Source organism: Mytilus edulis, chromosome 14 (assembly GCF_963676685.1).
Source record: "Mytilus edulis chromosome 14, xbMytEdul2.2, whole genome shotgun sequence".
NCBI lineage: Eukaryota > Metazoa > Mollusca > Bivalvia > Mytilida > Mytilidae > Mytilus > Mytilus edulis.
In genome coordinates this window covers 70,541,959-70,558,144 of record NC_092357.1, presented here as the reverse complement: position 1 = coordinate 70,558,144, position 16,186 = coordinate 70,541,959, and the positions used below count along the sequence as shown (strand labels likewise).

General features: G+C 33.0%; 1 protein-coding gene across 1 annotated transcript in view; it reads left to right on the top strand.

Annotated features, from left to right (window-relative positions):
- Window positions 1-600: 600 nt before the first annotated feature.
- Window positions 601-16,186, top strand: part of LOC139504444 (uncharacterized) — a 31,137-nt gene continuing 15,551 nt past the window's right edge. Inside the window, exons 1-3 of the mRNA XM_071294529.1 lie at window positions 601-823; window positions 2,328-2,569; window positions 8,069-8,657. Of these exons, the coding sequence (XP_071150630.1) occupies window positions 601-823; window positions 2,328-2,569; window positions 8,069-8,657 (1,054 nt within the window). The remainder of the gene's footprint in view (window positions 824-2,327; window positions 2,570-8,068; window positions 8,658-16,186) is intronic.

Sequence of the window (16,186 nt, the reverse complement as noted above, 5' to 3'; positions counted from 1 at the left end):
TTTCAATTCCAGCTGATTCGGTGCTATAATATATGGATAATTCCAACGACTCATTTCATATTTTCTATATTCTGCTTCTGATCAAGAAACGGAGGACAACTTAGATAGTAAGGATTTGCCCTTTTCTTAATCTCTATTGATACATTGCCTATTATTGTGCTTTTACCACATCTATATGTGTACAAATACGTATGATTAAACACAGAATATTCATATTCTTGACTCAGTTAAGAAATTTCCAACGTGATTAAACTTGGTTTTATAGATAGCTAAACCTCCCATTTAGCTTAAAGTTGTTCATATTTTTGATTTAATGATAGAATTGGAGAAGCAACAGACATACTATGTATTGTTAATTGGAAAAACATATCTGTACATCCTTTGTCATGTGCATAATATGTAACAATAAAAAAAAATAACAAGTAGTGACAAAAAAAATGGTACAATAGAAATGTAACCCAAGCGTATGCTGATGATCTGACAGAAGGCCACCAAACTTTCCATTGAATGATATAGAATTGAAAGGCGTTAAATAATCATATAAGTTATATTTGAAATTGTATATTTTCTGTACTTTTAGATTTTTGAATATTGAACAACATGGTGTCAAAAGAGGAGGATAACTTTCTTCGTATTGTGTATCTACACTACAGAGTAGCCACTGAAGCACTTACAAATTTCTTTGATAAGTTACATCCAAGTTTATCCGCTGATTTGAATATACCAGGAAACAAGGCTATATTGCGAGATCTGTATATTCCCCCTCCTAGGAAAAAACGAGTTCTCTATCGAGGACAGTGGGATACTTTGTATCCTCCACCAGGTAAGTTTCTAGGAGAAAACGATTCATCTATTAATATTTATGGAATATAATGTATCCTTCATCAGGCCAATTCCTAAGAGATAACAAAATCATTATCAAAGACTATGACATATTTTGTTTCTTCCACCAGACAATTTTCTGAGAGTTTTAATCACTTGGTTTCAAGCAGAATGAACATTTCTATTTTCTAGTTACAAAAATTTGAATATTAACTGTTTAAAAAAATGTTTCTGAGAAAGGTAAACGTAAAACTTCGGTGATGGATGATATATTTCTTGTTAATGTCCAGATTACTGACATAAGGTGAAATGTTGTTACTTTACCATTATGAAAAAAGCAGTAAAAAATCTTGTTATTGTCTATTATTTATTATTTGTTATTTGGCCGTTGTATTTTGGGGTGTAACAGTGCATACGTTTTTCACCTCTTGATATTAAGGTACCGTCTCATGACATGTTCATTTACAAGTGTAAATTAAGTACGGCGTTCGAATAAAAATTGAACAAATGATGAATTCCAAAGATGCATTTTTCGCATCAATCTAACTTCGGTGTTTTGTTATGTTAACCAGAAAAGTAAACAATTTGAGTAACGAGACTTTCAATGGACAAACACCTTGCAAGGTACAGCACATTTAAAGTACGAATCTTCAAGCTTTTGATTTTAATACAAAGGACAAACTCGTTCTTGCACTATAAAACAACATACGGTTTACAATGTAGCATTTAAACTTGACTTAAAAGACAAAAAACACTTATCAAACATGATCAAATGTGTATTGTATTTCTGTTACAATCAATCATGTATTGCTTAATAAAAAATATCTAAGCGCACTACTACTATCGGTATTATCAGATTTGAAGCATCAATAAGCTAGTTTTACCAGTTTGTTCTATTTGATAATGGATGACATTTCGTTAGTTGACGTTTGTGTGGTTACTACAATAAGTGTCTTGTACGTTGTAAGGACGTCACTGATATGCATGCAAAATATACAAAGAAGCTAGCTCTTACAATGGAATATAAGTCCTGGTATTTTTTTTAACAGTGTTTGAATTAAGACAGGTTTACAACGTGCAATAGCCAAAAGGTTACGATTTCGATCGAGATCACTTTTTCATCAGTCAACAGCAAATATAAAAAAAAAATAAACCTTAAAGAAAAAGCTACAGATATAATTACGGTACCATCAACTGTTGATGGATGAATAAGAGATATTCAATGTTGTGATTGCATCGTAAAAAAGGCTGAAGATACTCAAGAAACATCCAAACTATTATGTCATATAACAAACTGGCAACGCCATGTAAAAAGCGAAAAGACAAACAACAGTTACAAAACACTTACATATCTGTCCATAGTCATTTACATTATATGTGTTATTACAGTCTCACTGACGGTTAACGCAGCACAATAAGACTCGACTAGGGTGCCAGTTCCTGAATATAGATCATTCATAAATGAAATATAGCTACTGTTTAAATGTTATACATTTCTTTCACAGGGACAACAGCAGTTACATCAGCAGATTTAGACTTGACATTAATCGTTTGTCTTCTACGTAGCATACCCCCATTGTTGACAGCACCTCTAACTGGATTTGACAATTTACCTCCTTATCATGACCAAAGCGACGGAGCAAACATTGCACGCTTGAAATATTATAAAAACTTTCTTGTGTCACATTCAAAGGATGGTAAATTACCTACTTCAGACTTTGAGAGAATCTGGAGTGAATTAGAACAGGTATTACTATTTAACTCCTGTAAAAAAATTAAGCTGAGAGCATCTGTGGCACGCGAGAAACAGGATTATTTTTTTATATACAAATGCACATGCATGGCTTTACAATGTGTCGATAACTTTATCTTGGCATTGCACAAGGTCGTGTTTTTGAGCGATGTATTTGTGCTTTGTATCCTTCTGATAAGTTAAGACCTTTTCAAATGTCATATTCCTGACCTGTTACAATCATTTCATTATGCAAAAAGCCCAAAAATAATTAGATAAACGGGAAAACCAACGGTCTAATTCATATAAAAAACGAGAAACGAGAATAACCTATGCAGCACACAAAAGACAACCACAGAACATCAGGCTCCTGACTTAGGACAAGTGCATCAAAATGCAGCGGGTTTAAACGTCTTCACAGGCACCAGCTTTCAAACTTGAGGTATAGTTTCAAGATATTGACGTTGTTTATCATATTAGTTATGTAATATAGTGTTCTTTTATTTGTGTTTCTAAGTTATTGATGTTTACTGCTTGGTCTATCTGTTGTAACATTCTTTGGGAGTGGCTCGGTACTTGTACAGCCCGCTATTGTGTTTTTTCTTTGATGACATATTTGTTTGTTTTTATAGTGATTGAGATTATAACACAATGCTTTATCCCTTTTTTGACATTTTCACCTATTGTGTTAGTTTTTTAGTGTTCACACATTAATATATTGTTTTTAATATAATTGTATGCGACTGTCAAAATAGTGAGAGGTTAAGCTTTTTTTTAAACCAAGTTTATTCCACCATTTTCTACATATGGATATACCTGTACCAAGTCCGGAATATGACAGTTCCTTTAGAATTGTCCTTGTAGTTTTTGTTTTTTGTTTTTTTGTTTGTTTTTCTTACGTTTTACTAAAAGAAATGTATTATTTGAATTGTTATGAAAAACGTAATGTGTTATGTCCCATTAGAGAATTTTACGTTTCAAACGAAACTTACGTACGGTAACGTAAGAAACTTAGGCTAACAATTATACGGACTTACAAGACATAATATAAATTGTGGTTGTCTCCCTTCGCCGGTTCGGTATTTAAGATTTCAGTCGGATTATATAGATAGGTATAATATTGTTTTAATTCTAAAATAACATGCATGTAACAGGCACGGACCATACGATTCTTTTTTTTGGGTGGGGGTAGGGGAGGGGGTGGGGGTTGCTGCGAATTAAAAATGAAGATATTTCTGCCCATTAGATAATTTCTAAAACAAAATTTCAACATCAGACAGAGTCTCCCCCCCTCCAAAAAAAATCGAAATGATCGATGAATTAATTACAAATTAAATACAGAATAACCGTAAATTGTCTCGTAATATCAACATGATCAATGTTATTTGTATAAGGCTTAGAAACAGGTATAAAGCGAGGCTGTTTCTAAGCATTGATTTATCGAGACAATGTATGGTTATTCTATATTTATGTGTTAAGCATTAGGTTCTTTTTTTATACAATCATATCAGTTGAGACGGGGCTAGATCAAATTTGAAAGAAATAGGCAGGACCCTCGAATTTATGATGAAACAAAGTTTTGAATAGTACATGTATTTACAAAATCGAAAGGCAGAATAAAAAAATGGCCGCAAAACAAGATAATTGGAATATAGAAAAAAAATCATATGTTGTTATTGAGCTTGGACAAAATAGGCTCAATCAAAATTTCGCCTAAAAAGTTATGCATGCAACCCCTCCACTAAAAATAAATAGGTTGCGTCCTGATCGAAAACATTACAAGGTGTACAAAAAATAGAAAATAACACATTTGCAGAAAAATAATTTGCCACAAACGTTTTTGGCATTTGAATGTCAATACTTTCCATTTCTTTTTATCCGTCTTCCTTCTTCTCGAGACTGAGGGAATTATCGACCTCACTATACCAGAATATAAATAAGTCGGCATGGTCCGCATTATATCGATCTGACGGAAAGGAGTTCAACTATCTGACTATACTTCATGTTATCGCACCGCGGGTAAATTATCAAGTTGTGATTGGTTTAAAAACGTTACGTGGTGACCCCCTATGAGACCGTAAGGAGTAGTAAATTTCATAGAGGGTTCATGATGCGTTAATGGTGACGTCATCTATTGATGTTGTTGTGTTTCATTGATTATTTTTCAACAAAACGCAGCAAAAAAAGTACAGCGTGTGATAAATTCGTTATAGGTTAACTACTAACCCCTACGGATCCATAGAGGGTGAATAAAATCCATAGGGGATTCGACCTCCGTCCTCACCCCCTATGGATTTTACTAACCCTCTATGGGATCTTAGGGGTCAGTAGCGAACCATATAACTTATACGGTCGGGTCAGTTAAAATAAAAGGTATTGTAGTTCCATCGGTGTAATTTAAGAAGTAAATCGGTTTAGTCATGTTTGTACATAAGCTGACAGAGTTACAGGTCGACATTTTTACACTACAAAGGTTGAAAAGTTGACCCTAGAAAGGTCTACAAGGTTGACAAGTGTTAAGGTCGACAGGTTGACAAGTCGACATCTTGAAAAGTCGATTAATGCATGATAGGTGTAAAGGTTAAAATGTTGACAGGTTGACATGTTGAAAAGTCGATAAATGCACAGGTCGACAGGTTGACAAGTGTAAAGACTCAAGGTTCACAGATTTACAGGTCGACATGTTGAAAAGTCGATAAATGCATAGGTCGACAGGTTGACAAATGTAAAGGTTAACTCTCGTGTAGTGTTGAATGATGTGTTGGACTTGCAAAGAGAAGGGCTGAATTTATAAATGATCTTGATGAAGAACAAGCTGTTCCTACGGCTGCAGGATAAGGCCATGCATGATTTGTTTTTATTTCGTTCTTACAAGATAAAATTATCAATATTTAAAAAACTTTTCAGTCCATTTTTCAAATTACAGTCCTTGCGGTAAATTAAAAAAGTACGATTCCTTTTTCCTTTTTTACACCAACTCGTGTAGGGGAGTGAGATTTAAACAGACTCAACTGATATACATTACATCTGAAAATTGGACTAAAAACTGATAAATCTGAACATTTTTTTGTTTCTCAGTCATTTAACATGCTTAAGACTTTTCAGTTCGATTTGGCCGTCAAGTTCAGTTTCATTATTGGTATCTAGTGGCAAGTTTTATGTCGTCACTTCGAAAACATTTTTGTGCATTATGTTTAATTTAAAATAAATATGTTATACTGAACAATAATGATATATGATTAATAAATAAAAAATATATTATGAATTAGAAAAGAAAATCAACCTAAAAACCAACTAAAAAGGCAGAGGTCAGGGTCATCAATTATGGAATTCTGCGCATTAATTTCAGTTGCTCACATGTACAACAGATAAAAAGTTACAAATAATTTAATCAGTGGCTCTACCAGTGGGGGGGGGTCTGTGATTGGATCTTACTTTTTTTTTCGATAAATAGAAAAAAATATGTGAATTATACGGTAAAGTAGACAACATTGTTTTTTTTATTCTGGGACCCTTCTTTTTAAAATGTCTGGATCCGCCCGTGTTACTTTATCTACCAATTTAGAACCACGGTTTTGCGATATATCTAAGTTTATTGTAGTCAGGATTATCTAAAATACCTTTCCCTTTTCACGAACGTGAACTACCGAACGAATAAAACTATTTACCGGATTTATAATATCATAAGCAACACGATGGGTGCACATGTGGACCAGGATCTCTTACCCTTTCAGAGTGCCCCAGTTTTTGATGGGGTCCGTGTTGCTTAGTCTTTAGTTTTTTTCTATGTTATGTCTTCTGTACTATTATTTGTTTTATTGTCTTTCTGTATTGTCAAAGCTATGGCGTTGTCAGTTTATTTTCAATCTATGAGGTTGACTGTCCCTCTGGTATCTTTTGTCCCTCTTTAATCATTAAGCAGATATGGTCTGATAGCTATCCAAATTGAAACGACAGAAATTTAAGCGAATCAAATATGCTGCTCCATTCAGCTTTGGTTGTCACTTATGCCTATAATTGGGTTCAAATATTATAGGCAATGCAATAGGAAAAACATTTAAAGATTACTATTTCCGAAAACCCTACTCGGCATGGTTCACCTATTATGGTAATGTAATGTTATGCCTGTGACAGTCAATTTCTTAAGTTTATACACTGATTGTCGTAAACAGGTCCGATAATCTTAGCATAAAGTCACGCTTCGATGACATAAATGGTTGAAATATTATAACCCATTCTTCATCATTCGATACCGTATCTCGCCTTTGGATTTTTTTTTTCTTTTCCCGTGACAGCCTTTTTTTTTTTTTTTAGAGTAATAACCTTTTACCAGGGATACTTCGAAGGGTAATAGTAACACTATGCTACCTTCAATCGCGCTGTCAGTCCGTAGGTCCGTCCGTTTGTAACAAACCTGTTGACACTCGAATCTGCATCCTTCAAGGGATTCTAAGCATGACAAATTTATCACACCGCTATATGCTTTTTTTGCATTTGCCATAATGAATTTTCCAGGTAAAAATGTTCTTGATAGATTGTGGCACATACGACACAGATCATTCATTGGAAAAAAAGATAAAATCTGAGTTATCAATAAGACAAAAGAAGTGTTTGGTATTCTTACAAATATTAATAAAAGCCCTTACGATATGATGATAAAATAATCCGGGTATTTCAATATGCCTAAATATTAGAGAAAAAAAACACTACAACCTACATGTATATATATACCTAAATTACTGAACTTGTACAATGTCCTGCATTTGATCAACTTTATCCTGTTTAGAATAAGTATGTTCAAAACTATGTGGCCGTATAATCTCGCGACACGCCATATTCTCAAATTGGTTGAAAAAAAACGCTTTTTGTACGAAAATAGGAAACATCATTAATAACTGCATATCATTCAAAATATACCTGTGTCCCCTGCGAACAAAGTTTGCATTTTCTTACGTTCAGATATAATACTAGTGTAAATGTTCGGTTGTAGAGTACGCTATTTTAAATAGATTTGAACTAAATGGAAAAAGGGAGACAAACACAATTTTACAACGACCAAGTTAAGGTGTATTACGTACGTCAAAATATATGATTTTTGTTTAATTTACAAGTTAAATGGTCAACGGGAGATAACAATGAACATTTTTTGAAATGTAAAGGTATGTTTCGTATTACGTACGTCAAAAACCTAAAAAAATCTCTAATAGGTCACAAAGTAGGTCGGTCTGAATATTAACTCTGCGTCGGAATTTTCCACAATGTCATGGAAGCAAGACCAGAACATCAGATGAAGAAAAACACAAAAATGGCAGGAAACATTTCACTTTCCGTCATCATTGTGCCGACTACACTTATAAAAGGTTGACGTCCATGGTCGTTGTAAACTTTAAAATATCCTTTTCTAGTTTAAATATCGATCGTTTGACGTATTATTATGTGTTAGACACATTGAACTCAATATCGAGACATGTTCATATCATGATACAATTCAGTTGTAAATCATTTTCTTTTCAGGCAATTAAGGGTATTGACAATTCACATGCTACTGCTGTAAGTTTGAAAGATGCAGAAACAAAGATGCTGGATAATTCGATGGCACAATTGTTGTCAACACAACTACAACTCGTCACAAAAGTTTCTAATTTTGAAGAGGAGTTGCAACACATTTCTATACATATTGACAGAGATGTACAGGAAAAGAGGCAACTAAAACAGATAGCAGACACTCTTGATGAAAGAATGAAAATTAAAGAAGATAGTTTTGAAAGGGAATATAAAGAATGTAAAGAAAATATAGATATGTTATCCAGACAACTGAATACTAGTGAAGTACAAATGTATGAAAGAATTGAAAGTATTGAAACATATTTAGAGGAATTGCAGAATTTACAACACTCTCTTGATTTACAATTCACTAGAATCAAAACCATTGCCATACAAAGTAAGAAGGAAAAAGAAGTTTTTGAAAAAGATGTACAGTTAGTGTGCAGTCGTATTCAAGTTGATATCACCAATCATGAAGAAAGAATAGCAGCACTTGAGAACAAATCTGGAACTCTTCATGAAATAAAGAGAGCCGTTGACAGCCTGAAAAGGAAATTAGGTATCTGTTTATAGATTCAACGAAATATATTCGTATTTATGCGCACTTTTGAATAAGACAGATAAAACACGAAAACTTACCCGCAGTTAAATATGAAGCATAATGCAGGCGTGGCTTTTGTCTTCAAGTATTATGTTATATTTTTTGTTTATTAATTATCAAATACTGAAGTGTTTCTAATATTTGATTTCGAGTACGACCGAAGAACAAAATTTTAAAAGGCCCATTTTGTGCAACAATTTTACATTAGTTTTATGTGACGTTTTATTATATAGACCTTATCAACATTTGATTAATATTCGATTGATATGTGCCAATTCGATTTGGCACATACAACTTGTAGGCATTCTATCATTGTATAAAATGTCATCATTCTGCTATGGATACTCTTTCGATCATAAGCAGTTTCTGTCAAACTTCCGTAAAATTTCACGAAAACTTGCTCACATACTGAACTAAATATTGATGCCGCCGACGAAATTTAGGATCGTTATGTCACAGGCTCGACAAAAATGAAAACCACATATCGAATCTCAGCAGATAATGAATTGCTTGAACAAACGGAAAGAGAGTAATATTCACAGTAGATTCAGACTTTGACCATGCTGACAGAACAAATACATACAGATGGGTGCAGTCCTAACCTGTACAGCAAGTTAACTTGATAACCGGTCATTTGGACTGGGTAAAGTTAACCTGTGACCGGATTTATGACTGCTTTGACCAGTCCTAGGACCAAAATCTAGTTAACTTTAAAAGCGGATTTGGTCTTATGTCTGCCAAAAAGTAAACTTGGAAACAGGTCCGCTATTGATTTAAGTTAACCTCGAACCAGTCCTGTCATAAGTTAACATAAGTTAACTTTTGCTTTGACAAATCCATTCGAAACCAGACCTGTTCCCAAGTTAACTTTTGACTAGTCTGCTCAACACTAAGTTAACCTGTAACCAGGACCGCTCTACATCGATTTTTTAAAAATATTTTTTAATATTTTTGTTTCGTAGTATAAATATCGAAAATAAAGTTAAATTTATACTTCCGTTATATAAACAGGATAAAATACAAATATTTTAAAATAAAGTACGCATAAAACGTTGCATGTAACAAAGAATTATCTGTGACCTGCCAATCTATAAATTAAAAAAAACGATCTTGGTTACAATGAAAACTGGCACTGCATATATATTCCAATACCTATCAAATTCAACCACATCTGCACTTTATTATGTATATCTATGAAAGGACGAACATTAGATGTTAGTTATATATATACGTCATTGTTAGTTATAACAACATTTCAGTAGTTTTGATACCTCATGCTGACTAGTACAACTAAATTGTTTGACCGCATCCACCAAAACTGACCATATGTGCAATTTAATTTGTCAATTTATATATCCGCATTGTAAATCAGACATTTTTTATGTCAGGATTCAATGTATAATACAATGAACAGCAATATTGCAACACAATAACGACGAATTTTCGTTCGCATAATTTTAGGGTGCCAGCAATGTTTTCATCCTTTTATTTAAAATATTGATACGTAACAAAATTTCGGTAGTTTTGATACCTCATGCTGACTTGTACAACATAATTATTTGACCGCAACGAACAACTCTGACCATATGTTTACTTGAATTTGTAAATGTATATACCAGCATAGTAGATCAGCCATATTTTTTATATCAGGATTCAATGTATAATACAATGGACAGCAATATTGCAATACAATAACAACAAATTTTGTTCGCATAAAGGAGTAGGTCCGGTAAGGACCGATTTTGACCTCAAATTTCAGGTTCATCGAACGAAAGATTTTGGACAGTTTTTAAACACTTAAGTGTCTATTTACATTGATTCGATTAGTTAATTCAAAAGATTTCAACTGATTTAGTCATTAAAAACGCTCCGATTCAAGCTTAAATATATAAAATCTATCAAATATGCCAAAAAACGTCACTTTTCAGCTTTTTTTTGTCAAAAATGAAAGTGGCTGCATCCGTGTTCATCCTCAACCTTTATATATGTTATGTATCATCATCAAATACTACTTACATTTCAATATTATGAATGAACACGAATGCGGCCACTTTCATGATAGACGGAAACCGTCTAAAATTTAACTAAAATGCTCAAATTGTGAAGATTTTAGTGATTTAGCATGACTTAATGATGCTAGTATCCGATATATGTGCATTGTATTGTTAAAAACAACCCATATTTATGTAGCAGAAGCATTCTACTTTCTAGTAAATGGCTAAAAGATTACATTTTCATACTTTTGTAAAACTGCTATATTTTGGGGCCAAAAAGGGGTCTTACTGAGCCTACTCCTTTAGGTTGCCAGCATGTCCTCTTTTTATTCAAAATATTGATAGGTTATAAAATTTCAGTGGTTTTAATACCTCTTGCTGACTTAAACAACAAAATGATTTGACCGCATACACCAAAATTGACCATCAAGACCATATGTTAACTTTAATTTGTAAATCTATATACCCGCATAGTAAATCAGCCGCCTTTTTTATGTCATGATTCAATGTATAATACAATGGACAGCAATATTGCAATACAATAACAACACTTTTTTGTTCTCAAAAATTTAGGTTGCTAGCAATTTTGTCCTCCTTTTATTCAAAATATTGATACGTAACAAAATTTCAGTAGTTTTGATACCCCATGCTGACTTGTAAACAGAATTATTTGACCGCATCCACCAAAACTGACCGTGAAGACCATAATTTATGTTCACTTTAATTTGTAAATCTATTTACATGTAATAGCATTGTAAATCAGCCATATGTTTTATGTCAGGATTCAATGTATAATACAATGGACAGCAATATTGCAATACAATAACAACATTTTTTTGTTCTCATAAATTTAGGGTGCCAACATTTCCTCCTTTTATTCAAAATATTGATACGTAACAAAATTTCAGTAGTTTTAATAACTCGCGCTGACTTGTACAAAAATATTATTTGACTGCATCCACCAAAACTGACCATATGTGCACTTTAAATCTATATACCCGCATATAATTGTACCTTGTGCCTTAGTGTTTTTTTTTGTTTTCTGGCGCTCCTGTTCACATTTTAGTAGGACCGCAAATGTAAGCAATAATATTGGAAAACAATTAATGCAAAATTTTTCTGCATAAATTGAGAGTGTCAGCATTTCATCTCTGTATTCATAATATTTGATAGTCACTAGCGATAGTAGTTCAGGATGGTGTGTAAAACAAAACTATTAGGCGGCATCATCCAAGTATCAACACTGACATGTCTGAATTCAATTGTACTTCTTAATAAAAAAAAAAATATATGAGGTTCTCTGGGTACTGGGAATAGTATACCAGTTTATCTATTATGTCACTTGATTGATTTTGTTTGTAGTTTAACATCAAGTGGTAACTATTTCATTCAAGTGCACATTGGCTAAATTTTTGTGACCTCCAATATAGCAACTGATCAATACAAATCGGCAAAGATCTCTCGACAAATCTGACGAATTTGACGAGATTGTTGATAGTTTTACCGCACCATATGTATCCGGACACTGTACAATTTTCGTTAGAATATCCTGCGGAAAATAGAATAGTAAATCCAATGCACAAAAATTGAATTACAATGAAATATCCATGCATGTAATACATAAGTAAAATCAAGGAAGAGACAGGTAAAAAACGTGGAACGAAGCAACGTCGACAATGATGTTGATATCACATGATATGATATTATTGTTCCTTATTTCTATCCGCCTTCTTATAATAAAAAAAACCCTCTCATTTCCTTTATGATAGATCTATGTGTTTGTATGGCCATTGTTTTATGTATATAAGAATATATCAAATAAAAAAAAATGTATAATATCTAGTAGAGTATAGCGAGTAAAACAATTTGCCTTCTGGGGAAAAACAATGCGAATGCTGTTTACATATTTTAATTAAACCTCAAGTCTGATATGAAAACTCTTAAACGCGATAATCTGTCATTAACAGACCTCTCCTCAGGTCTGGTCAGGAGCAGACCTGTCCACAGGTCTGGTCTGGGGCAGACCTGTCCCCAGGACTGGTCAAAAGCAGACTTGTCCACAGGTCTGGTCTGGGGCAGACCTGTCCTCAGGATTGGTTAAAAGCAGACTTGTCCACAGGTCTGGTCTGGAGCAGACCTTTCAATAGGTCTGCAGCAGTCCTTAAAAGGCATACCGTAGGTCTGGTCCACCAACGACGAAGTTAACTTGCTTGTCTGCTTAAACATTCTCAAGTTAACTTAGAAATCAGTCAACAAATTAATTTGTGTCAAGGATAGGACCGCACCCATTTGTAATATGATAACATTTGGTTAAAAAGTAAACTTCGTCACTTTTAATCGCAATTACAAGCCACCGAAGAGAGTATTACAAGGGCGATGTTCTTTCTATTTTAGCGATGTTCTTTCTATTTTATTAAGATTAAAATAAATCATTTATCAAAATTCTTCAAGGGTACGTGTTTTGACGTCAACGTAGCTACACGCATGTTAATCGCTCTATTTAAAATTTCCAGAGATTCACTATACATTTTCAAAAAATACCAATTTTTTTTCTGAAATTCCATTCAAAATATTTTTACAAATGATTCAGAGAAGGAGATTTAAACTGTATCAAGATGTTAAAACAAGTTTTACCTACTTTACAATTAGAATGGACAAGTAATCGGGAAAAAAGGGGGTCACAATTTCGAATGGTATTTAATGTTCTAGCACAATTTGTATCTACAGATGGGTGCACTCCTAACCTGTACAGCAAGTTAACTTGATAACCAGTCATTTAGACTGGTCAAAGTTAACCTGTGACCGAAGATAGGACTGCTCTGACCAGTCCTAGGACCAAAATCTAGTTAACTTGAAAAGCGGACTTGGACCTAGGACTGTTTTTATGTCTGCCAAAAAGTTAACTTGGAAACAGGTCTGCTATTGATATAAGTTAACTTCGAACCAGTCCTGTCATAAGTTAACATAAGTTAACTTCGGAACCAGTCCTGTCATAAACTCATAAAGTTAACATAAGTTAACTTGGAAACCGGTCCTGCCACAAAGTTAACTTCTGCTTGAACAAATCCGATCAAAACCTGACCTGTTCCCAAGTTAACTTTTGACTGGTCTGGTCAACACTAAGTTAACTTGTAACCAGGAACGCTCTTCGTTGATTTAAAAAAAAATATTTTTAATATCTTTGTTTCGTAGTATAAACATCGAAAATAAAGTAATTTGAAAATTAATACTTCCGTTTTATGAACAGGATTAAACACAAATAATTGAAAATAAGTACGCACAGAACGTAACACAAATTTATCTGTGATCTGACAATCTATCTATTATAAAAACGATCTCGGTTACAATGATAACAGGCACTGAATATATATATATATTCCGAGATCAAATTCAATCATATTATGTATATTTTGGAAAAGAAGTATATTTGATGTTAGGTGTATACGTCCTTGTTAGTTATACATCCTTGACCTATGCAGCCACAATCAGCAATAGTTTAATTCATTTAAATAATGACTACAAATTTTTGTTCGCCTAAATTAAGGGTGCCAGCATGTCTTCTTTTTACTCAAAATACTGATACGTAACAAAATTTCAGTAGTTTTGATGCCTCCAGTTGACTTGTACAACAAAATTATTTGACCGCATCCACCAAAACTGACCATATATGCACTTTAATTTGTAAATCTATATACCCGCATAGTAAATCAGCAATATTTTTTATGTCAGGATTCAATGTATAATACAATCATGACAATGGACAGCAAAATTGCAATAGGTAACAAAAAATTTTGGTTCGCATAAATTTAGGATACCAGCATCTCCTCATTTTATTCAAAATATTGATACGTAACAAAATTTCAGTAGTGTTGATACCTCCAGCTGACTTGTACAACAAAATTATTTGACCGCATTACCAAAACTGACCATATGTGAACTTTAAATTGTAAATCTATATACCAGCATTGTAAATCAGCCTTATTTTTAATGTCAGGATTCAATGTATAATACAATCATGACAATGGACAGCAATATTGCAATATAATAACAACAAATTTTTGTTCGCCTAAATTAAGGGTGCCAGCATGTCCTCTTTTTACTTAAAATACTGATACGTAACAAAATTTCAGTAGTTTTGATGCCTCCAGTTGACTTGTACAACAAAATTATTTGACCGCATCCACCAAAACTGACCATATATGCACTTTAATTTGTAAATCTATATACCCGCATAGTAAATCAGCCATATTTTTTATGTCAGGATTCAATGTATAATACAATCATGACAATGGACAGCAATATTGCAATATAATAACAACAAATTTTTGTTCGCATAAATTTAGGATACCAGCATGTCCTTATTTTATTCAAAATATTGATATGTAACAAAATTTCAGTAGTTTTGATACCTCCAGTTGACTTGTACAACAAAATTATTTGACCGCATCCACCAAAACTGACCATATGTGCACTTTAATTTGTAAATCTATATACCCGCATAGTTAATCAGCCATATTTTTTATGTCAGGATTCAATGTATAATACAATCATGACAATGGACAGCAAAATTGAAATATATAATAACAAAAAATTTTGGTTCGCATAAATTTAGGATACCAGCATGTCCTCATTTTATTCAAAATATTGATACGTAACAAAATTTCAGTAGTTTTGATACCTCCAGCTGACTTGTACAACTAAATTATTTGACCACATTACCAAAACTGACCATATGTGAACTTTAAATTGTAAATCTATATACCAGCATAGAAAATCAGCCTTATTTTTAATGTCAGGATTCAATGTATAATACAATCATGACAATGGACAGCAATATTGCAATATAATAACAACAAATTTTTGTTCGCCTAAATTAAGGGTACCAGCATGTCCTCTTTTTACTTAAAATACTGATACGTAACAAAATTTCAGTAGTTTTGATACCTCCAGTTGACTTGTACAACAAAATTATTTGACCGCATCCACCAAAACTGACCATATGTGCACTTTAATTTGTAAATCTATATAGCCGCATAGTAAATCAGCCACATTTTTGATGTCAGGATTCAATGTATAATACAATCATGACAATGGACAGCAAAATTGCAATATAATAACAAAAAATTTTGGTTCGCATAAATTTAGGATACCAGCATGTCCTCATTTTATTCAAAATATTGATACGTAACAAAATTTCAGTAGTTTTGATACCTCCAGCTGACTTGTACACCAAAATTATTTGACCACATTACCAAAACTGACCATATGTGAACTTTAGATTGTAAATCTATATACCAGCATAGTAAATCAGCCTTATTTTTAATGTCAGGATTCAATGTATAATACAATCATGACAATGGACAGCAATATTGCAATATAATAACAACAAATTTTTGTTCACCTAAATTAAGGGTGCCAGCATGTCCTCTTTTTACTTAAAATACTGATACGTAACAAAATTTCAGTAGTTTTAATGCCTCCAGTTGACTTGTA